The sequence below is a fragment of the Anolis carolinensis genome, unplaced genomic scaffold (assembly GCF_035594765.1).
Source record: "Anolis carolinensis isolate JA03-04 unplaced genomic scaffold, rAnoCar3.1.pri scaffold_10, whole genome shotgun sequence".
Lineage (NCBI taxonomy): Eukaryota > Metazoa > Chordata > Lepidosauria > Squamata > Dactyloidae > Anolis > Anolis carolinensis.
The window spans coordinates 25182616-25208389 of record NW_026943821.1 but is presented as its reverse complement, the minus strand read 5'-3'; the positions used below and the strand labels follow the sequence as shown (position 1 = coordinate 25208389).

Genomic DNA, 25774 nt, shown 5'->3' with positions numbered 1-25774 from the left:
CAACGTCTCTGAGCCAAAAACAAGGAGAGAGAACATATTAAAGCTTTTGGTTCAAGAGAGAGAAAGAGCGAGAACGTAGCGTTTCTTCCCTGAGCCAGAGCAGGGACAGTGAGTTTCTTTAATAATATCCCATTGCCCTTTTGAGGAATCGTTCATCACCTTTTACGAAAGAGATACCCTGTCTTCTAAAAAAATAACAACAATAATAATAATAATGCGGAAATTCCTTATGTACAGCCATGTAGTCATCTTTGGTCAACAAAATGCCTTGAGAGATCATGTGGAGTGATCAGCAAGAGAACATATGATCCAAAAGAGGCAATTCTACTCTGCATACAAACCTAGGTCAGGCATGGGCAAACTTGGGCCCTCCGGGTGTTTTGGACTTCAACTCCCACCATTCCTAACAGCCTACCGGCTGTTAGGAATGGTGGGAGTTGAAGTCCAAAACACCCGGAGGGCCCAAGTTTGCCCATGCCTGACCTAGATGGTCTTGCGAAGGAGAGAGAGGCATGCACTCAGGACAGATTTAACAGCAAGGTCACCAAATCTGGAGTAAGATCAACCCTCTTGTTGAAGGACACCTTCAGACTTCAGTCTAGAGCTCCAGAAAGCTCTCAGCCACAGCATGCCTTCCTAGAGCACTCCTCCCTGCATAAGGGTGGGACCGCTCGTACCATCGTTACTCCGGGAGGAGAGCAAGACACAAGGTGGCTAAGAGTGCTCCGGAGAGCTCTCAGCCGCAGCATGCCTTCCTAGAGCAGTCCTCCCGGCATATGGATGAGGCTGCTCTCAACAACCTTATGCTGGGAGGAGAGCAAGACACAAGGTGGTTAAGAGTGCTCCGGAAAGCTCTCAGTCACCACGTGCCTTCCTAGAGCAGTCCTCCCGGCACATGGACAGGGCTGCTCGTATTGTTCTTATTCCAGGAGAGAGCAAGGTGGCTGAGAGTGCTCCGGAGAGCTCTCAGTCACCGCGTGCCTTCCTAAAGCAGTCCTCCCGGCATATAGATGGGGCTGCTTGAACTGTCCTTATTCCAGGAGGAGAGCAAGACACAAGGTGGCTGAGAGTGTTCCGGAGAGCTCTCAGCCACAGTATGCCTTCCTAGAGCAGTCCTCCCTGCATATGGATGGGGCTGCTTGAACTGTCCTTATTCCGGGAGGACAGCAAGACACAAGGTGGTTGAGAGTGTTCCGGAGAGCTCTCAGCCACAGTATGCCTTCCTAGAGCAGTCCTCCCGGCATATGGATGGGGCTGCTTGAACTGTCCTTATTCCGGGAGGAGAGCAAGACACAAGGTGGCTGAGAGTGTTCCGGAGAGCTCTCAGCCACAGTATGCCTTCCTAGAGCAGTCCTCCCTGCATATGGATGGGGCTGCTTGAACTGTCCTTATTCCGGGAGGACAGCAAGACACAAGGTGGTTGAGAATGCTCCGGATAGCTCTCAGTCGCAGTGTGCCTTCCTAGGGCAATCCTCCCGGCATATGGATGGGACCGCTCGCACCGTCCTTATACTGGGAGGAGAGCAAGACACAAGGTGGCTGAGAGCGCTCCAGAGAGCTCTCAACTACTACGTGCCTTCCTCCCACATCTTTTTGGCATAAAGACAAGGTGGACCTCCTTGTCCTTCTGCCAAGAGAACAAGGAAAATAAGGAGGGCCTGAGGTAAGCATCCAGGGCCCCAAACCTTAGTTTGCCCATGCCTGGATTAGAGGAAAGTGACAAAAACAACCAAGAACAGAGCAGAAAACAACAAACTAAAAGACCTTTGAAAGACTAAAAGAAGGTATGGCTCCATGGAAGTGTTTTTGAAGAAATCTTCTAATTCGAAAGCTGCTCTCCAACCTACCGCTTGGAAAAGTCACCAGGGCCATGCTGGTTTTAGGATTGTGAGACCTGTCGCCCAATGCAGCAACTATTCCAAGCCGTGCTCCAAGCATCGCCCAATTTAGAAAGTTGTGTCGGATGACAACGGCATTTCTGACGGAGTGAGAGGTTACAATCCCAAACTCTTTCCAAGCTGGAAGGGCTATTTAAAAATACGGCTACGGATATCCACTGGGCACGGAGCCTCAGTGACACAGAGATTCCAGAAATTGTTTTTTTTTTTGGGAGGAGCTTGGAAGCCTCTTACTGCCACAACATGAACTCCGGCAGATGTTACACTAACGCAGAGCAGGTGAGCTGAAGCCAAACTCAGACTCTCATACAAATCCAGTGTCATGACTTGCCTTGGACATGTCTGCCCAGGAATGATCACTCCACAGGGTTCAACAATCTAGCCACGATCTCTGCTCAATCCGGACGTTAACAACGTTTCTCCAGCTTTTCTGGTGTGTTTTGGACAACAACAACCAACCAACCACGATCAAAACTGGCTCTCTGAAGTGCAAATGGACAAGAGGTTTCATTGGCATTGCAGGAGACCTCAGCAGAGTAAAGCACGCCTAATCCTGGGCAAGACACTATTTCAATGAGAGGAGACTGACTTTTCGTTTTTTTCCCTGCCTTCACAAACCTACCCACTTGGGGGCGCTCTTGCAAAGTTTCCAAAATGAAAGACCAAAAACAGAAGCAGAGACAGAAATGATTGGAGAGACACTGAGTGAGAGAAGAGAAAGCAAGAGAGGAGAGGAGAGCGTCTGTGATGGATATGTACGAGAGAGAGTTGTCTGTGTCTGTGTGAACGTGCAGGAAGCTCCCCCGACCAGTCCCGTCAAGTAGTGCATTTGGGGGCTCACTGCCCTTTGGGGATGAAGGGCTCCCCCTCCTCGGGGTCGGGCCTCGGCCCAGGGTCACTCAGGCACCGCATCATCCGCTGGTTGCTGGGGCTGTCCCCAGTCCCCGGGGTGAAGACGTCGTCGGTGCCCGGGGAGGAGGGCTCCTTGGCTCTCATCACCAGCCCGGCCTCGTCCTCCTCCTCCTCCGGGGACGGCGGGAGGCGGCTCATCCCCTTCAGCGCCTCGTTCACCAGGTCGACAGACTCCGGAGACTGCGGGGAGGCCGGGTCGATGGTGATGATGGGGAGGTTCTCCGAACCCGGCTTGGGGTCATAAGCGAGAGGGTCTGGAGAAGGAGAGAGAAGGTCAACACCAATGGAGAGAAGAGCAGTCAAAACAACAATGCTATCCTTTCCCAAATACCTGATGCACCTCATTGCTGGTTTACCTTGCTCTTAACACACACTCCACAACAGCAGACTTGGCTTTTCAGTTTATTGATAAAAGATAGCAAAGTCTGAATAAAAAGCAGTAAAGAAAGCAGTAATCTAATTGCAAATGCAATCTGCAGAATATAGTTCAAAGTCTCTGCAGAATATAGTTCAAAGTCTCTGTAGAAAATAGTTCAAAGTCTTTAATATAGCAAATCAGTCCTGAAAAACAAGGTAGCGTGAACTCCAAAATACAATCCAAACACAGAATCTAGGCATGATCAAAAGCAAGAATCTTTTTTCCATGAATAGAGACAAGGTAGGAATTAAGCTTCCAAAATCAACATTGCTTTATCTGAAATCTTTCCCTGTTTCTCCCTATTTAACCATACTTACAAGCTAAGAAAGCATTCCTCTGACCTTGGGTTCCCACACGTTTACTAGCTATTCTCACAGAACGCCTGGGGCAAACTCTTAACCTTAACCTTGTGTCTCTATCTAAGGAAGACTCCTCTGACTCACTGCCCGAGCCACCTGGACTTTGTTGATGTTCTAAATCTTGTGAAAGGTCACCCTTATCACTAACTTCAGCTTCCCTGCTAGCCTGCGTCCTTTATGACAATTCAGAGTCTTCAACATTTCCTTGGTCAACCTGCATAAACCCAAATCATCATCAGACTGAACCACAACAATACCTGACATCCAAGGATCACGACTTTTAATTAAAATGTTATAGGTGCTTATTTTTATGTTCTTTTAGAAGCTACGTCTGGATATCAAGCAACGTAAGCAACGTAGGAGCCTTTAAGTGTATTCAATGTTTCTCGTCCACAGGAAATTCTCAGTAGCAGGCTGGTCGGCTCATTCAGCACACCATCTGGAAGTTCACAGCGCTAGACTAATACAAAGGGACACAGGACCTCACACTGTGTTCAGAATGAAGGGAGAGAAGGAAGAGGAAACTAAAGAGATAGAGAAGCTACATTAGGATACAGCTAGGATCCATTCTTGGCTTAAGGAAAGAGTGGGTGGGTGGGTACGCTTGTACAGACCACAGTTGGGTTTGGTTGCATTACCTGCTAAGGAGAGGAGCAGCAGTCCTATTTAGAGGCAAGGGTCTGGTCAAGAGAAAGAAGAGAGAGCTAGCAGGAGAACCCATCTGTTGCAAAGATCTTTTAGATGTACCCAGGGCCGTAGCCAGAAAAAAATTTCGGGAGGGGTTTTGAAAATTTCGGGGGGGGGGGGGGGGGTTGAACCCCTAGCACATACCCCTCCCCGCTACAAACTTGTCAATATCTGCTTGAGATAGTGCCTGGAGGGACTCTTAATGTTTTGCATCTCATAGACTTAGCATGGGGATTTGGTTAACCAGTTAAAATTCATGAGTAAATGAGATTTTTTTTATAACTTGAAAAATTTCGGGGGGGGGGGGGTTGAACCCCTAACCCCCCCCCCTCCCCCCTCGCTACAGGCCTGGATGTACCATATCCCTTGTGTTTGTGCCCACACTCAGGAACTACAATATGATACTGCAGGTTAAAAATGAGTTCTGGAGACGTTTGGGGATAGGGTAGGTTGTTGGGAATTTTGGGAGTTGAAGTCCAAAATACCTGGAGGGTCAAAGTTGGCCCATGCCTGGTATAGCTCAAGAAGAGTTGGGATAATGTTCGAAAACAGCCCAAATCCAGAGCAAACCCATTCCTGGCATTAAAGTATTGACCTAAACCTTTGTTCCCAAATGGTCTCTGATGGAAATCATTTCTAATAATAGTCCTTCTCCTCACCTGAGCCAATGCGTGCTCTTGACATGGTCGGCGAGTCGATTTTGTGTGCCGGCACTGTCAGATAGTTGTTGATCTGGAATCAGAAACAAGGCAGGCGTTTACGAAAGGCTCTTCGACATCCATGCAAGGCAGCTGTCTGCTCTTTCTCCACGGCGTAAACAAGGTCAGCCTCCTTGAGCCTGACTTCGTCATCCTCTTTGCAAACTCTACGCTCTGAATTCAATTTTATTCATTCAGTTTAAGCACCCAAATATAGTTATTTCTCAAAGCTGTGCCTTTGAAAGCCAGGAAATATTTAGTGCACACTCACATTATGCCAACAGGCAACTGTTGAAGCAGACCGTAAATTCGGACTACATTCCCCAAAGCCATCAACCTCCCTTTGGGTCTAAATCCCAAACTTCCCGTCGCCCACCTTCTGCTCCAGCTGCCGTGCCTTCTGCCTCCTCAGCAACATCTGGTTCCAGGCTTCCTCATAAGGATCCGCCACCAAGGTGTGCCGGTTATATGACCGTAACTAGGAAGAAACTCAAACAGATTAGACATGTGTGGCGAGAGCACACATATACATATGCACAAAAACTCACCCGCCATTTGAGGACAATCTCAACTGTCGCATCTCAGGTTAGTTTCACCTTGCTAAATACACCAGGCTGCGCACAGGTTGAAGTCTTTTGCAGTTTATTAGGAAATAGGAAATAAATAGTTCATAAAAAGCAAAAGTAAAGATCCCAAAGATTGTTGCAAAACCAAGGCTATAAAGAATAATCCAAGAAAACATCAGGCATAAAACAAGGTACCAATAATGCATGACAAAGTCCGATGAACTTGAATACACAAAGCTGCAAGATAATCCGGGAAAGCAAGAGCTTGCACTCAAACGGGACGTTGCTTTTGACAAAGGTTTCTCTCTCAGCACACCCTTTAATATTCTCTGCATAGAATGAATGCATTTCTTTGGCCTCTGACCTCTCTCTTGTTTGCTATTCTAACACTCCTGCGAACCCGGAATTCCAAACGGCCAGCTCGATCCAGAGATGCCGTTTCATCAAGGCCAGACAGCTCGTTAGCAGCAGCCTCTGTCTGCATGCTGTCTAACTGGGAGCTGTCCTCCCTTTGCACCTGGCTAGCTTCGGTATCATCTCCAGTATCAACAACCCCATTCCCTGCCATGGAAATGCCTCCCTGCTCCTCATCTCTCACAGCAGGGACACTCTGAACATGAATCCCATAATTCCCATCAGAGTCATCTTGAACCTGAATCCCATCATCTTGAACATCAGGAACCTGAATCCCACAATCCCCATCAGAGTCACTCTGAGACTCTTAACTGAGTCACAACATCAAGGGAGTTAAATACAAATAACATCTGGGAAAAGCAGACAGGTACAACAGATGCAATGTCCAAAACCCTCCAGATGATGTGAGATTCCAACTTTTTATTATTCCACCATTGAAATAGAGACAATAGAGCTACTATTCATTTTCTTTTAGGCTGCACAGATCAAGAAGTCCATGTTAAGTGCATGGGTTTCTGTGGCCCACGCCTTGCTGCTGTTGTCATCTGGGCTGCCATTGCTCCATATGCAAGGGTTGATCTCTCCTATCTCATGATCTTTAAGATCCATCCTCAGCCTGGCCAGTTATTGCCCATCTTCTACTCAACTAGTCATCCAAGCGGACAACCTCTGGACTCCAGATGTGTCATTACTAGCTGCAAAGATGGTGAAGCAGATGGAAATTGGAGTCTAACAACATCTGGATTAAGACATGTTTCCCATCCTTGACATTTGTCTTCGCAACAAATCAATGATCCATTTGGATTGTTGTGAGTCTTTTGGGCTGTATGGCCATGTTCCAGAAGCTTTCTCTCCTGATGTTTCACCCACATCTGTGGCAACCTTACAACGGAGGATGCCTGCCACAGACGTGGGCAAAACATTAGGAAAGAAAGCTTCTGGAACATGGCCATACAGCCCGAAAGACTCACAGAAACCCAGTGATTCCATCCATGAAAGCCTTCGACAATACAATTATCTATTTGCTTTATCACGGGCCAAGATTGCCTATTAACTCACATATTTTTGTTTAGTTGCAAGAATTAGGTTCTGTATAGATGGGAAAAATGATCCTGCAAGAAGAAAAACACTGGAAAGACTCCGATCTACCTAGTTTTATCAAACTATAGGAGTAATAATGTCCTTGCCTTACCCTCTGTCTCGTCTTTTGCAAATTGGTGCGCAGGATCTTCCTGATCTCTTCCTCCTTGTCCTTCGAGAGAGCTGGCAAGATGCGCTCCACCGGCAAGGTTTTGGGGTTGATGTTCCTGCAAGATTCAGAGAACAGCAGGGGGTCACATTAGGCAGTATCTTTATAAGGCAGTTTTTAGAAGAGATGCTCTTTCAAACAGAACACAGTGAGTGATTGTCCCCAACTATGTCGCTTGTATTTTGCATGATTTTGTGACTCATCACTGCAAAGTAAACATGACTTGAGGTCCAATCATGTATCCCCTGCAGATACCAATTATGTCTCTCTCAATTGGTTTTCTTTCTAGAATATACTGTATATACTCGAGTATAAGCCTAGTTTTTCAGCCCTTTTTTAGGACTGAAAAAAACCTCCTCGGCTTATAACCGGGTGAGGGTCCTGGTGGGCTTATATTCAGGTCAGCTTATATATGTATATATGGTATATTTATTACTTTTCTCTATTATTATTGGTATTGTTACATTTATTATTTTACTCTATTTATTAATTATTATTATTATTATTATTACTTATTATTTTACTCTATTATTGTTGTTACTTTTACATTTATTTTACACTGTTTTTATTAATACAGTAGAGTCTCACTTATCCAACATAAACGGGCCGGCAGAATGTTGGATAAGCAAATATGTTGGATAATAAGGAGGCATTAAGGAAAAGCCTATTAAACATCAAATTAGGTTATGATTTTACAAATTAAGCACCAAAACATCATGTTAGACAACAAATTTGGCAGAAAAAGTAGTTCAATACGCAGTAATGCTATGTAGTAATTACTGTATTTATGAATTTAGCACCAAAATATCACAATATATTGAAAACATTGACTACAAAAATGCGTTGGATAATCCAGAACGTTGGATAAGTGAGACTCTACTGTAATATATTTGTTATTTTACTCTATTTATTATTAGATTTATTATTTTACGGCATTTATCATTATCAATATTATTACATTTATTATTTCACTCTTTTATTATTAAAAGGACACATAAGCACATTTACATTGAGGAAGATGAAAATAATGATTTAATCAGAGTTGAACAGTCATATCTTAAATACAGTTTGATGTAAAGATTCGAAAACATTTAAACTACCGATGCCTAAATTAATGTAGTTTTATTGGTATCTGTTTTCATTTCTGAAATTTACCACTCTCAGCTTATACTGGAGTCAATGTTTTCCCAGGTTTTTTTGTGGTAAAATTAGGTGCCTTGGCTTATATTTGGGTCGGCTTATAGTAGAGTATATACGGTACATATTTCAGAAATCAGGAACATCTTGTTTCATACCTCACCTCTGCCATGAACCCACTAAGGAATATTTGGTGTTATTCTCTCCTTCACTGTCCACTAACATCTCCAACTCCAACTGACTTTACTAGTTTGCTGCCGGGATTCATGGCAAGACTAACATGCACAAGCTGAACCCCAAAAAGCACTCGATTTCCCCCTCTTCCTCCTTTTAATGGTCCAGAATCCCTATCGTCTACGTTCTTGGTACTCACTGCATGGAGACTGTGGAGACGGCAGAAGGAATCTTGCCCATTCCGCCGCTTTCCACCAACTCAATGGCTTGTTTCATCTCCATCTTGTGATAAAAGGCAATTAGTTGGGGCTCTTTAGATCGTTCCCCGGCAATGAGGCACTTCTTCACGTACTTCTTGTTGAAGCGGTTCAACCTTGGCGGAAGGAAGATGATGGTGAGCGAGCAGAAAATACGGCATTAATATTATTACAGTAGAGTTCCGGTTGTCCGACATAAACGGGCGGGCAGAATGTCGGATAACCAGAACTGTTGGATAATAGGAAGGCCCTATTATCCCTCTCGGCAAGCTGGGTGCTTGCTAGAGGGAAGAGTCTCGTCCCTCCGGCAAGCACCTGGTTTACAGAAGCCCTAGCAACATGCACCGGGCTTCTCCAAAGTACCGGGTGCTTACCAGAGGGACAAGACTTTTCCATCCGGGCAAGCACCCGACACTTTGGAGAAACCTGCTGTGTGTTGCTGCCTAGCAATGCACAGTGGGCCTCTCCCCAGTGCTGGGTGCTTGCCGGGAGGGAAGGTCTGCACCAGCTGCTTCTTGTCCCTCCAGAAAGTACCCTGGGCCATGCGGCTTGGCCTGGCATGTCGGATAATACGGTATGTTGGATAACAGGAACTGTTGGATAATAGGGAGGCCCTATTATCCCTCTCGGCAAGCCGGGTACTTGCTGGAGGGAAAAGTCTGGTCCCTCCGGCAAGCACCCAGTTTAGAGAAGCCTGGTGCATGTTGCTGCCTAGCAACACACACTGGGCTTCTCCAAAGTGCTGGGTGCTTACCGGAGGGACAAGACGTTTCCATCCAGGCAAGAACCCAACACTTTGGAGAGGCTCACTGCGTGTTAGAGCCTAGCAATGCATGGTGGGCCTCTCCCCAGCACTGGGTGCTTGCCGGGAGGGAAAGTCTGTGCCAGCCACGTCTCGTCCTTCCAAAAAGCACCCTGGGTCACACGGCTTGGCCTGGCATGTCGGATAATACGGTACGACGGATAACTGGAACTCTACTGTATCATCATTAGGACTACTACTACAGTTATCCCTCTGCAGTTTGAGGACTGACTTTTATGACTCATTATCATCATTATCATCATCTTCATGTATATCCTGCATTTCCCCAAAACTGGAATTCAGTGTTACACGTTAAAAAGATAAGAATCAAAAACATACCAAAAATCAATATTCAGACCGAACTGAACTATTAACCATGTTAATTAAAAAAATATTTCTAAAATATAATTCAGTTTGAAAACTGTGCCGTGATGGGTCAAACCATTGAACTGTTGAATCCGTTGACCTAAAGGTTGGCAGCTCAAAGCCGCGGGTCACGGTGAGATCCCATTGTTAGCCCTAGCTCCTGCCAACCTAGCGGTTCGAAACCATCTAAATGTGAATAGATCAATAGATACTGCTTCGGCAGGAAGGTAATAAAGGTGTCCATGCAGCCATGCCGGCAACACAACCAGGAGGAGTCTCTGGACAACAGGCTCCTTGGCTTGGAAATGGACCAAGAGCACCTCCCCATGGCCGGAGTTGAGCACCGCCTCCAAAAAGCCAGGGATGAAAGGCCTTTATCTTTGTTCTGTGTATTCATATGTCATTGTTATTTCACTATATTAAAGGCATTGAATGTTTATCTATCTATGTATGTTGTAATCTGCTCTGAGTCCTTCCGGGAGACAGAGAAGAATATAAATAAAGTGTATTATTATTATTATATTATTATTACTTTTGTTAAAAGACTGTAAAAGTCTGCTGACCGAGACAAGGAGAAGGGAAAGGAGGCATATTCTTACTTGTCTTTCCAGTGATGGTGACCATAGTGGCCACAGATATCTTCAATCCCTGTCAGAAGGTGATCCAAGAACTATTTAAATAGAAGAAATGTACATTTGTTTCTCATTTACCATCTGCATTATCTCAGTTCAGTTTCTTCCACATTTAACCACAGAAGCTAGATGTTGGCAGACAGTCATTTTCCACCTGATAGGCATTTCCACATGGACTGTTGTTTGTAATTCAGTGTAGTGCCCATGTAGGCCCCAGGGTGGCACACGAGTCTTGTTTCAAAGACTATTGAAGTGAAAGCAATTATGTCTTTGGAATACAACAAACATGTACACTTAAGTGTAAAACTTCAGGCTACTATTAAGTCTTATCTTTAGTTTTACAAGCCCTATAAAAATTATTACCAACACTGTGAAGTGTGTCTCATGGTTGCTCTTCTGTGTCTTCAAGCTAACTCAGACTTATGGAGAGCCTGTTCTATACCCTTGGGAATAGCATTCACGGGGTAATGATCGATCTATCTATCTATCCATCCATCCATCCATCCATCTATCTATCCATCCATCCAACCATCCAACCATTTACCCATCCATCCATCCATCCATCCATCCATCCATCCATCCATCCAGCCATCCATCCATTCATCTATCCATCCATCCATCCATCCATCCATCCATCCATCTAGCCATCCATCCATCCATTCATCCATCCACCCACCCACCCATCCATCTAGCCATCCATCCTATCGATCCATCCATCCATCTAGCCATCCATCCATTCATCCATCCATCCATCCATCCATTCATCCATCCATCCATCCATCCATCTAGCCATCCATCTATTCATCCATCCATCCATTGATCCATCCATCCATCCAATTTGGAGACACCAAACTCTCCAAAGAGATCAAAAACAATTTTGTGAAATGTTTCAAAAGTTTTTCTCCCTGAAATGATCTAAAATGTCCACTAAGAAGCATGTGGTTTACACTCACTCACCACCAAGATGAACCAAAGCCTCACCTGAGTGTGGATTTCCTCATTGATGGACCGCTTGGTCTCCTGCTTTTTTTTCACGGCTAGAAGGTCCACCAAAGGACGGATGGTCATGCCCTGTGAAAAGATGAGCCATCTTAATGTCCACCCATATGACATTCAGAAGATATAAGGCAATTGCTGCAAAACAACTAACTGATGTGACTGAGACCTTAGTCTCCTGGCCTCGTCCATTCCTGGCCAAGAGAGAGGCCCTGAAGTCCCACCTGCACAAAGACTGTGAAGAAGATGACCGTGATGATGGCCGTGAGGAACATCTCCCTCATGGGGAAATGCTCGTATTCGAGGAGGTAGCCCAGGGAGAAGGCGATGGCTCCTCTCAGGCCGCCGTAGGCGATGATGAACTGGTCCTTCGGGGTCAACTTCACGATGCGGAATTTGTTGATGAACCAGGTCAGCCCCAGGACACCTGAAACGACCGTTTGAAAAGGATGGTGTAGAGATGGAAGAGGGCTGAGATTTTCTCAGATACCAAGACCCTATGGGAAGCAAGACTTGCTGCTGGCCTTCAAAATGTGCAGATTTGATTTCTGATTACTGTATATACTCGAGTATAAGCCTAGTTTTTCAGCCCTTTTTTTAAGACTGAAAAAGCCCCCCTCGGCTTATACTCGGGTGAGGGTCCTGGTTGGCTTATATTTGAGTCAACTTATACTCGAGAATATATGGTACATTTATTATTTTTCTCTATTATTGTTGCTACTATTACATTTATTTTATTCTATTTTTATTATTAATATTAATACATGTATTATTTCACTCTGATCTTATTATTATTATATTTATTATTTTACTCTATTTATTACTACATGTATTATTTTACTCTATTTATTATTATTATTATTACATGTATTATTTTACTTTATTATTATTATTAAAAGGATACAGAAGCACATTTACATTGAAGAAGATGAGAATAATGATTTGATCAGAGTTGGACATTTGAGCTTGATGTAAATATTCAAAAACATTTAACCTACCGGTGCCTCGATCAATGTAATTTTATTGGTATCTATTTTTATTTCTGAAATTTCCCACCCTCGGCTTATACTCGAGTCAATGTTTTCCCAGTTTTCTTGTGGTAAAATTAGATGCCTCGGCTTATATTCGGGTCGGCTTATACTCGAGTATATACGGTATTTACAAATTCGATTAAAACATTATCTTTGGGAATATCTAGGTCCTCCAGTTCAACATTATGATCAACTTCTGTTGGAGGTTGATCACAGAAGCCTAGAATTTCATAGAGAGAGCACTTCTCTAAGAGTTTAGGTCAGTGGTTCTCAACCTATGGGTCTCCAGATGTTTTGGCTTTCAACTCCCAGAAATCCTAACAGCTGGTAAACTGACTGGGATTTCTGGGAGTTGTAGGCCAAATCGGGATTTTAATATTATTGTGTATATTGACTTTTATGACTGTTTTTAATCATGTTGAAGTTTTACTGCTCGGTTTAATGTTTTATCTGATTTGTGCTGTCGTGTCTGGGCATGGCCCCATGTAAGCCGCCCCGAGTCCCTCCGGGGAGATGGGGCGGGATATAAGAATAAAATTATTATTATTATTATTATTATTATTATTATTAAAAGGCCAAAAGTGGTTGAGAACCACTGCTCTAGGTCCTCCAGTGCAATTCATGGTCAACGTCCAGCAAAAGTTGACGACAGAGTCATGCTGGAGAACCTAAGTTCCGAGAGTCCTCCATCAGGTAAAGAAAAACAACTTCAATTATGGATTTTCACTTTCACATGGGTCCTTGGTTTTCAATCCCATGTATTGCCTTTGGATCTAAGAATCCTTTACTTTGCCCTTCAAAATGCCCAAATTTTATCTGGACAAACAAGAAACCACCACTAGATGAGATAAGACGCTACCATTTGGTTCCTATAATACAGGCATGGGCGAACTTTGGTCTTCCAGGTTTTTTGGACTTCAACTCCCACAATTCCCAACAGCCTCAGTGCAAAGAAATATGTACAATGACAATCAGAATGGCCATGGTGTACGATTTTCGGATCACGTGATTTTATGGATTACATTTTTAACTATGCACATTTTAATGTTTTGGTTTCTGTCTGATGGTGTTATTTATTATGTTTACTATGTTTTAAGCTGTTGTATGATGTTTTTGACAATTGTTTTTTGTACACTTGTTTGTATACTGAGTCCTCTCGAGGCAATTGAGAGGTATAAAATTAAGTTTTATTACATTATATCATTATTATTACAGTAGAGTCTCACTTATCCAAGACTGGCTTATCCAAGGTTTTGGATTATCCAAGGCATTTTTGTAGTCAATGTTTTCAATATATCATGATATTTTGGTGCTAAATTCGTAAATACAGTAATTACGACATAACATTACTGCGTATTGAACTACTTTTTCTGTCAAATGTGTTGTATTTGTAATTTGTAAAATCATTACCTAATTTGATGTTTAATAGGCTTTTCCTTAATCCCTCCTTATTATCCAAGATATTCGCTTATCCAAGGTTCTGCCGGCCCATTTAGCTTGGATAAGTGAGACTACTGTATATTATTATTATTATTATTATTATTATTATTATTATTATTATTGGATGCTTGTAATGCTTCGTCTTAGTGTTTAAATGTTGTAGTTTAATGTTTAATGGTTTTAATGATTTTAATTGATAGTTATATGTCAGTGTCTAGTTATTATGATTTTTTGCAAGAAATATTCCTCCTGCTTCATCATTACACTCGGAATCTCAGCTCCACTTCCAAAAATACAGACATAACATCTCTCCGTTTTGCTTTAGTTAACCTTTCTCCAAATCGATTCCCCTCCTTTGTTTTTGTATCTGGTTGAAAGACTCTGGGCTCCCACCTCACTTCTGAAATCCACATGCATTTTTAATGTATTTTTGTTTGCCTAATGCACAGTTCTTTTTGCGTTTGACCTAAGATGGCATTTTTCCTTCATCGACGAAAGCGTGTTTGTGCATACCAAAGTCAGCTGCATCCATTTTTAGCCATTCACATGCATGCCTTCAAAGCATCCTGCAATTTCTCATGGCAAGAGGCATTTCTCTCTTCCAAAGATTGGGATTACAGTCTATGTTTGAATTATTTTAACTTTTGTGAGAAGTGTTATTGTATTGTGTTACTGTTTTTATTGATGTAATACTGTTTTGGGCTTGTCCCAGTGTAAGCCGTCCCGAGTCGTTCGGGAGATGGAGCAAAGTATAAATAAAGTTTTATTTATTTTATTTTATTTATTTATTTAAAGCATTTTTACCCCGCCTTTCTCACCCAAGGGGACTCAAGGCGTCTTACAAAAATAGGCAAAAATTAAATGCCTGAAAAAAATACATTATTATTATTATTATTATTAGCTGCAAAAAGGTTAGCCAGGCTTTGAAGCTGCAAGGTCATTAAATGCTAATTAAGGTGACTAATTGCAGCATTCATACTTGCCGCACTGAGACTCTTCAATGCTATTCAACCTGGCCAACCAAGGATTCCGCAAGGTAGAAAGCGGCCAGGCTTGCAAGCAGCAAGGCTATTCATTGCAATTCAAGCTGGCCAAATAAGGATTCCGCAAGGTAGAAAGCGGCCAGGCTTGCAAGCAGCAAGGCTATTCATTGCTATTCAAGCTGGCCAAATAAGGATTCCGCAAGGTATAAAGCGTCCAGGCTTGCAAGCAGCAAGGCTATTCATTGCAATTCAAGCTGGCCAAATAAGGATTCCGCAAGGTAGAGAGCGGCCAGGCTTGCAAGCAGCAAGGCTATTCATTGCTATTCAAGCTGGCCAAATAAGGATTCCGCAAGGTAGAAAGCGGCCAGGCTTGCAAGCAGCAAGGCTATTCATTGCAATTCAAGCTGGCCAAATAAGGATTCCGCAAGGTATAAAGCGTCCAGGCTTGCAAGCAGCAAGGCTATTCATTGCAATTCAAGCTGGCCAAATAAGGATTCCGCAAGGTATAAAGCGTCCAGGCTTGCAAGCAGCAAGGCTATTCATTGCTATTCAAGCTGGCCAAATAAGGATTCCGCAAGGTAGAAAGCGTCCAGGCTTGCAAGCAGCAAGGCTATTCATTGCAATTCAAGCTGGCCAAATAAGGATTCCGCAAGGTATAAAGCGTCCAGGCTTGCAAGCAGCAAGGCTATTCATTGCAATTCAAGCTGGCCAAATAAGGATTCCGCAAGGTAGAAAGCGCCCAGGCTTGCAAGCAGCAAGGCTATTCATTGCTATTCAAGCTGGCCAAACAAGGATTCCGCAAGGTATAAAGCGTCCAGGCTTGCAAGCAGCAAGGCTATTCATTGCAATTCAAGCTGGCCAAATAAGGATTCCGCAAGGTAGAAAGCGTCCAGGCTTGCAAGCAGCAAGGCTATTCATTGCTATTCAAGCTGGCCAAACAAGGATTCCGCAAGGTAGAAAGCGCCCAGGCTTGCAAGCAGCAAGGCTATTCAGTGCTATTCAACCTGGCCAACCAAGGATTCTGCAAGATAGAAAGCGGCCAGGCTTGCAAGCAGCAAGGCTATTCATTGCTATTCAAGCTGGACAAACAAGGATTCCGCAAGGTAGAAAGCAGCCAGGCTTGCAAGCAGCAAGGCTATTCAGTGCTATTCAACCTGGCCAAACAAGGATTCCTCAAGGTAGAGAGCGGCCAGGCTTGCAAGCAGCAAGGCTATTCATTGCAATTCAAGCTGGCCAAACAAGGATTCCGCAAGGTAGAAAGCGCCCAGGCTTGCAAGCAGCAAGGCTATTCAGTGCTATTCAAGCTGGCCAACCAAGGATTCCCCTGCAAAGGAAGCATCCAGGCTTCAAACCCAACGCAGTTCTTTCCCGTTCCTACCTAAAACCCGGGCGATGAGGCAGAAGATGAGGGTGCCGATGACAAAGGTCCAGTTCCAGTGATGCCTCCCGGCGACGGTGGAGACGCCGAGGAAGATGAAGATGAGGGTCTCGCTGACGCTGCTCCACATCTTCAGGAAATACTTGATGGTGGTGTGGGACTTGTGGGAGATGTTGGCCTCCACGTACGGGCGCATCACCACCCCGGCAGCAATGAGCCTGCAAAGGAAGGCGGAATGCACAACCAAAAGCCACAGAAACCACAACACAGATCATTAATTTATTTCTGCAAAGCTATAGAAATCCACATTCCGCAGCAACCATTACCAACTGAGATTAGAACAGGGAGCAAAGGGCTAAAAGCTTCAGAGAAAATCACAGAACGTAAATATGCTTCCTGAATAGTTTTCATTATTATTGTATAATTGCTCTCGACCCCAGGAATGGATGAAGATCATTAGAAGCCCTAGGCCAGGGGTCCCCAGACTAAGGCCCGGGGGCTGGATGACCCTCCAAGGTCATTTACCTGGCCCCCGCCCTCAGTTTTATAATATAATATTTTATATCAGTTTTAATAATATAATATATTGTATATACATATAATATTGATAATAATCTTATTATTATCTTACAATATAATACTAATAGTAATACCATATAATAATATTAATTATATGTTATATATTACATATTATATAATAGTATAGTGGTATAGTTCAATATAGTAATATATAACGCTAATATTGTGTTATGCTAATAATATAATATATTGTATGTACATACAGCTGCTCTGAGTCCCCTTCGGGGTGAGAAGGGTGGGATATAAATGTAGTAAATAAATGCAGTAAATAAATAATTAATTTTAGACGTAGGCTCGGCCAAAGTCTGACATGACTTGAAGGCACACAACAACAACAACAACAACAACAACAACAACAACAACCCTAATTAACTTGACTATCTCATTGTCCAGTAGCAGGCCCACACTTTCCATTGAAATCCTGATAGGTTTACGTTGGTTAAAATTGTTTTCATTTTTAAATATTGTATTCTTTCGTTGTTGTTCTTGTTGCACTACAAATAAGACATGTGCAGTATGCATAGGAATTTGTTCGTATATTTTTTTTCAAATGATAATTCGGCCCCTCAACAGTCTGAAGGATTGTGGACCGGCCCTTGGCTTAAAAAGTTTGGGGACCCCTGCCCTAGGCACTTAGAAGATTTTGGTGTCTAATTCAAAATAGAAACAATAATACGTTCTATTTTTTGAAATTAATCGAAACTATAGAGGAAATATAATGTTTATTTTTGTATATTTCCACTATATTTATATCTGAATCCATTTTTCCAACTTTTCTAATGGCACAATCTTTTATTGTGGGAGCCATTCGTGAGAAGATGGAAGCTGAGAGCTGAGACATTATTGCAAAATCCAAACTCAAAATTTACTATGGACAAGACACTTGTTTACTTACCCCTGTCCTCGTTTACTTACCTAACTGGTCCTCGTTCAAACCTTACCTTAGGAAATTACTAATTTTAACCTTTTTTTACTCTGTATTTGTACACTTATCTAGGAGCGGGTTATTAGGCCGCAGGTCGGAAGGTTTTGTATCTTTACATGGTTTTATTGTATGTATGCGTAAGTGTGTACGTATTGTATGTTTTACATGTTTTGATATGGTCAAAAGTGAGTAATCAATAAAGAATTGTTGTTGTTGTTATTGTGGGAGTCCCTATTTGTGAAACTTTGGCTGGATCGACATTGCCATATAATCCAGATTTTTTTTGTGTTGAACTGGATTATATGAGTCTACAAGTTGCTATAAGTGTTATTTATTGCTTACTTAATTGTATAGTTTTATCTGTTTTAATAATATGTTTATTCTACTGTTATGTAATGCACTTGTTGTTCTTATGATTGGAAACCGCCCTGAGTCCCTTCTGGGAGATAGGGTGGTATATAAATAAAGTGTTGTTGTTGTTGTTGTTATTATTATTATTATTATTATTATTATTATTATTATTATTATTATTATTATACTGCCATATAATCCAGTTCAAAGCAGGTGATACGGACTCAGAAACTGGATTATATGAGTCTACACTGCCATATAATCCAGTTCCTGACAGACAGCTACTTCACCTAGCAACAGCCTTCATGGTACATACATACATACATACTTTAACACATGCATACACACACGCACACGCACACATATATACTCTATATATATATATATATATATATATATATACACACACACACACACACACACACACACACACACATAAATACACACACATATATATACGCACTGTGTGTGTGTGTGTATATAGATACTGTACAAATACAAAATTATTTATTTTTTATTTATTTGTAAAAAATACAAAATTATTGCACACACACATACACACATATATACTGTAGATAAATATACACACACACACACACACACAAATATATATATACATATACATACACATACACACGGTGTGCCTATATATATATAGATGCTGTATATATATATGTGTGTGTGTGTGTGCATTAATTTTGTGCATGAAACAAAATTTGTGTACAATGAACCATCAGAAAGCAAAATACCATATATGCTTGAATATAAGCCGACTCGAATATAAGCCAAGGCACCTAATTTTACCACAAAAAAACTGGGAAAACATTGACTCCAGTATAAGCCGAGGGTGGTAAATTTCAGAAATAAAAATAGATACCAATAAAATTACATTAATTGAGGCATCAGTAGGTTAAATGTTATTGAATATTTACATCAAGCTCAAATTTAAGATAAGTCTGTCCAGCTCTGATCAAATCATTATTATCATCTTCTTCAATGTAAATGTGCTTATGTATCCTTTTAATAACAATAGAGTAAAATAATACATGTAATAATAATAATAATAATAATAATAATAATAATAATAATAAATAATACAGGAAAAAATACAAGTAATAATAAATAGAGTAAAATAATAAATGCAATAATAATAATAATAAGATCAGAGTGAAATAATAAATGTATTATTATTATTATTATTATTATTAATAATAATAATAATAAAAATAGAGTAAAATAAATGTAATAGTAGCAACAATAAGAGAGAAAAATAATAAATGTAATAATACCAATAATAATAGAGAAAAATAATAAATGTACCATATATTCTCGAGTATAAGCTGACCCAAATATAAGCCAACCAGGACCCTCACCCGAGTATAAGCCGAGGGGGCCTTTTTCAGTCTTTAAAAAAGGGCTGAAAAACTAGGCTTATACTCGAGTATATACAGTATATATGTGTGTGTGTGTGTGTGTGTGTATGCATTAATTTTGTGCATGAAGCAAAGTTTGTGTAGAATGAACCACCAGAGAGCAAAATAGGTCACTATCCCAGCTACCCATGCGGATAATATTGGACTATTTCAGATTTTGGAAATCAGGTTAAGGGATGCATGGGTTTCAAGGTCCACCAAAACAACAGGATCTGCATTTAAGGCCCTTTCAGGTGGGACTCGGGGTCTCCTGAATGCTTGGTTTTGTATTTATTTTATTCCGTCTGGAATGAACTTCGGCCGGCTTCCTTCCTTGCAGGCTCCGAAACATGCAAGTAGGGGACATGGTTTCCTTCCGATCTGGTTTCTGCTGACAATCCCGGCCTCGCTAGCAACCAAACCAAATGATGACTCACTCGCTCAGGCTTAGCAGGGATCTGTTGCTATGTCAGACCCGAAGAAAACAGGGTTACAAAACAGGAAGAGAGGCCGTAGTGGACGTACGTGGCCGTGAACCAGCACAACACGCTTTTCTTACAGAGACCACGTTTGTATAGGAAAATACATTTTGCATCTTGGCTTTGGGAACACTTCATTTCTCTACCGGTTAAAGTGGTATCAAATGGCAGTGTAGATAATAATAATAATAATAATAATAATAATAATAATAATAATAATAACAACAACTATGTGGCCCAAATGATTCATTGGAACGTATGCCTCAAGTATCACCTCCCTGCAGTTAAGAACTGGTGGGATCACAAACCTGCAAAGGTTGTGGAAAATGAGCACGCAAACATACTGTGGGACTTCCGTATCCAGACTGACAAAGTTCTGGAACACAACACACCAGACATCACAGTTGTGGAAAAGAACAAGGTTTGGATCATTGATGTTGCCATCCCAGGTGACAGTCGCATTGACGAAAAACAACAGGAAAAACTCAGCCGCTACCAGGACCTCAAGATTGAACTTCAAAGACTCTGGCAGAAACCAGTGCAGGTGGTCCCAGTGGTGATGGGCACACTGGGTGCCGTGCCAAAAGATCTCAGCCAGCATTTGGAAACAATAGACATTGACAAAATCACAATCTGCCAACTGCAAAAGGCCACCCGACTGGGATCTGCACGCATCATCCGAAAATACATCACACAGTCCTAGACACTTGGGAAGTGTTCGACTTGTGATTTTGTGAAACGAAATCCAGCATATCTATCTTGTTTGCTGTGTCATACAACGTCGTTGTGTCAATAATAATAATAATAATAATAATAATAATAAGTTTCAAATAATAATAATAGTAGTAGTAGTAGTAATAATAATAATAATAATAATAATACTTAGCACTTTATGCCGCTATGGTCCTATTTTCTACAGTTGCACAGCCTGCCCTCTATGAAACCTGAATAATTTCACTTTGCTTCTTAATAGATATGGTTGTTTTTATTTTAAGATGTTCTAAATAATTGTTGTATTATGTTAATTCTGTAATTTGTTTTATGTTTATGTTTTAATTGTACATCAAACAGATGTTTTTAGGGCTTGTCCCCATGTGAGCCACCCTGAGTCCCTTCGGGGAGATGGAGGCTGGTTATAAGAAATAAATTATTATTATTATTATTATTATTATTATTATTATTATTATTATTATTACTACTACTATTATTATTTGAAACACAACAAGATGAGTCCACAGCAGACACTCTGCTAGCTGTTGTATTGGATCACACGTTGGACAGAGTGTCTGCTGTGGACTCATCTTGTTTCTAATAATAATAATAATAATAATAATAATAATAATAATAATAATAATAATAATAACAACAACAACAACTGCAAAAGGCCACCCTACTGGGATCTGCACACATCATCCGAAAATACATCGCACAGTCCTAAACACTTGGGAAGTGTTCGACTTGTGATTCTGTGATACGAAATCCAGCATATCTATCTTGTTTGCTGTGTCATACAATGCCATTGTGTCAATTTAATAATAATAATAATAATAATAATAATAATAATTTATTTCTTATAACCCGCCTCCATCTCCCCGGAGGGACTTGGGGTGGCTCATATGGGGACCAAGCCCAGAATGCACCACAAAATACAACCGCAAAATACATTAAAACATATAGGCATATAAAATCAAAATAATAATAATAATAATAATAATAATAATAATAATAATAATAATAATAATAATATATTCTGCCCCATCTCCCTGGAGGAACTCGGGGTGGCTCACATGGAGGACCAAGCCCAGAATGCACCACAAAATACAACCGCAAAATACATTAAAACATATAGGCATATAAGATCAAAATAATAATAATAATAATAATAATAATAATAATAATAATAATAATAATATATTCTGCCCCATCTCCCCGGAGGAACTCGGGGTGGCTCACATGGAGGACCAAGCCCAGAATGCACCACAAAATACAACCGCAAAATACATTAAAACATATAGGCATATAAGATCAAAAGCAATTATTATTATTATTATTATTATTATTATTATTTTATTCTTATATTCTGCCCCATCTCCCCGGAGGAACTCGGGGTGGCTCACATGGAGGACCAGGCCCAGAATGCAACACAAAATACAACCGCAAAATACATTAAAACATATAGGCATATAAGATCAAAAGCAATTATTATTATTATTATTATTATTATTATTATTATTATTATTATTATTATATTCTTATATCCTGCCCCATCTCCCCAGAGGGACTCGGGGTGGCTCACATGGAGGACCAAGCCCAGAATGCAACACAAAATACAACAACAAAATCTATTAAAACATATAAGCATATTAAATACAATAAAAAAACATACAACCAACCAATAGCAAGGTGCCGTGAGCATAATCCAGATTGGGGTTAAGGCAGCAGGATTCATACATGTGCAATGTCTTTCCCAACCAACTCCGTGCCCGATACTTACGACATGATGCCCGAGAGGTGGAAGAGCTCCGCCGAGAGGTAAGCCATGTAGCTGTAGAGGAAGACGAAGAGGGGCTCGATGACGCGGATGTGGGAGGTGAAGCGGGAGGTGAAGGCCCCGATGACCCCGTAGACCACGCCGATGAAGACCCCCCCCAGGGAGACCACAAAGAAGCTCAGGAAGCCCAGGATGATGTCCGTGACCGTGATTTGGTCAAATTTGGCAAACTCGTCGAAAAGATGGTAGAGGACCTGGAACGAGAAGATGCGAGAACGATCTCAGCCCATGGAAGCAAAGATCAGAGGTGGCCAACAGGCATGCTGAGATGAAAGAGGCAGGAAATTAGTAACACATACAGGAAAAACGGATTAAATGGTTGGATTAAACTCAGAATGGCATTCATCCTGCTGAGCACAAACTCTGTTGAGAACCACTACCTTCGAATCCTCAAGGAAAATATGGGCTGAGTATCTGAAATGCTTGGGACCAGGAATGCTCCATATTTCAGACTCTTTCGGGTTTGGAAAACTTGCATATGCAAGAAATGGAACCCAAGTCTCAATATGATATTTCTTTATGTTTCATATACACTTTATACTCAAGCCTGGAAACAATTGTACACACAATCTATATATATAAAAGAGTGATGGCATCGCGGCAGCGTACAAAACAACAAAACTACAGGCTCCACAACCTCGAAAAGTGACAGCATAACCCCTCATCCACGCCTCTAGGTTGATACAACAAAAAGAAAAGAAAAATAAAGTCCTAATTAGAGGGAGAGGAATAATTGTTTTCATCCAATTGCTGCCAGTTAGAAGGCTACCTTTACCCTTTACCTTAACTACCACCAATTCCTCAATACTTTATTTCCCATACCACCATACTTTGCCACAGCAACACGTGGCCGGGCATAGCTAGTATTTATAATATTCAGTGTTTGAACCACCAGAAATCAATATGAGTATCTGAAATGCTTGGGACCAGGAATGTTCCATATTTCAGACTCTTTTGGGTTTAGAAAACTTGCATATGCAAGAAATGGAACCCAAGTCTAAATATGACATTTCTTTATGTTTCATATACACTTTATACTCAAAGCCTGAAAACAGAGCAGTTCCAGACATGAATCAATCTGTGGCAGCTAACGACTCTGAACAAAGAATGCTGCCCGGCAGGAAGAAGCTAGGAGATGAAGCTATTCAATGCTAATCAAGGTGATTAACTACAACATTCACACTGGCCTCCAACTGACAAGAGTTCTCTCACCCTGGACTTTCCACAGATATATATAAACCTCCCTTGCTTATTTTCTCTATTCTCTGTAAAAATTCAGAGAGACTGCTGTATATATTGTTGCCCTGTTTGATCTTTTGAACTGAAGTAAAGTTACGGTTACTTGTTACACAAGCCTGAGTGACACTTTATTATACTGCAGGGTATATCTTGGTTCAGAAACTGTGGTAAAGCTTCTATTTATTTACATCTACAACCTCCAACACGGACAATTCTGGAGTATTTTGGAATTTGGGATAATGGTTTCTCAGCCTGTACAGAAGGCATGGGCAGACTTGGGCTCTCCACACACACACTTCGGAATGTAGAAACCCAATGGACATTGCAGCAACAGATTCTCCTGTTTTAATACTGTATCCTGCTTGTTGATTTTAATGATTGTTTTTATTGATGTTGATGTTTTTTTTACTGGGATAATTGTTTTATTGCTTTGTTATTGTTATTTGTTTGTTTTATCGGGCAAGGCCCCATGTAAGCTGCCCCGAGTCCCTTCGGGAAGATGGGGCGGGGTATAAGTATAAAGAATATTATTATTGTTGTTGTTGTTGTTGTTGTTATTATTATTATTATTATTCCTCCCTGTCTCCGTAAAAGATTTACCTGTTTATGATGGTCTGTCATTGAGATTTAGTTGAATTTATTGTAGCATCTGGTTTTGATTTGGGACTCTTACAGAGTTATTATTCTGAGTTTTGAAAAATTTATACATTGCTTTTGAAGGACTTCTGTTTTGACTCCAAAACAAAAATACAGCACACGATTTTGCAGAGAACGGGAAAGAACGATGTTTTCTCAGAAGAATGTGCAACGTTCCCTAAAGACATACCAGTCATTCCTGTCCCAGGCTATTGCTCTTGAAAGAAGAAAATAATTTCATGTAGAGCAGAGCACCATGTTTATTTTTAGCGACCCTTTTTTATATTTAGCTATTTATTCCTAGCATCATTTAGGTCAGTGGGAACACAATCAAAGCCTGTCCCGCCAGTATTAAAATACTAACAATCGAGCATGTGATGCAAAGACTCTGCCACTCATTCTCTGTGTGTCTGTTGACAAGATTCGGTCTATCAACACATTTACAGATACAGTAGAGTCTCACTTATCCAAGCTAAACGGGCTGGCAGAAGCTTGGATAAGTGAATATCTTGGATAATAAGGAGGGATTAAGGAAAAGCCTATTAAACATCAAATTAGGTTATGATTTTTCAAATTAAGCACCAAAACATCATGTTATACAACAAATTTGACAGAAAAAGTAGTTCAATACGCAGTAATGCTATGTTGTAATTACTGTATTTACAAATTTAGCACCAAAATATCACGACGTATTGAAAACATTGACTACAAAAATGGCTTGGATAATCCAGAGGCTTGGATAAGCGAGGCTTGGATAAGCGAGACTCTACTGTAATAAGATCAGAGTGGAATAATAAATGTAATAATAATAATAAGATCAGAGTGAAATAATAAATGTATTAATAATAATAAGATCAGAGTGAAATAATAATTGTAATAATAATAATAATAAGATCAGAGTGAAATAATAAATGTAATAATAATAATTAGATCAGAGTGAAATAATAAATGTCTTAATAATAATAAGATCAGAGTGAAATAATAAAAGTATTAATAATAATAAGATCAGAGTGAAATAATAAATGTAATAAGATCAGAGTGAAATAATACATGAAATTATAATAATAAATACAGGAAAATAATACATATAATAATAAATAGAGTAGAATAATAAATGTATTAATAATAATAATAATAATAATAATAATATCAGAGTAAAATAATAAATGTAATAATAATAAAATCAGAGTGAAATAATAAATGTA

At 40.7% G+C, this 25774-nt stretch overlaps 1 protein-coding gene across 2 annotated transcripts in view; it reads right to left on the bottom strand.

The window, feature by feature from the left end:
* Positions 1-375: 375 nt before the first annotated feature.
* The window catches only part of slc9a1 (solute carrier family 9 member A1), a 76809-nt gene continuing 51410 nt past the window's right edge, over positions 376-25774 (bottom strand). Inside the window, exons 3-12 of one of the 2 annotated variants that reach the window (XM_062962058.1) lie at positions 22638-22888; positions 16398-16615; positions 11790-11992; positions 11551-11640; positions 10537-10607; positions 8712-8885; positions 7145-7259; positions 5349-5450; positions 4934-5006; positions 376-3064 (exon numbers count right to left, since the gene is read on the bottom strand). In XM_062962058.1, the coding sequence (XP_062818128.1) occupies positions 2736-3064; positions 4934-5006; positions 5349-5450; positions 7145-7259; positions 8712-8885; positions 10537-10607; positions 11551-11640; positions 11790-11992; positions 16398-16615; positions 22638-22888 (1626 nt within the window). In that variant the 3' untranslated portion in view covers positions 376-2735. Of the gene's footprint in view, positions 4268-4933; positions 5007-5348; positions 5451-7144; positions 7260-8711; positions 8886-10536; positions 10608-11550; positions 11641-11789; positions 11993-16397; positions 16616-22637; positions 22889-25774 lie in introns of both variants that reach the window. The other variant, XM_062962059.1, reaches the window with a different exon arrangement.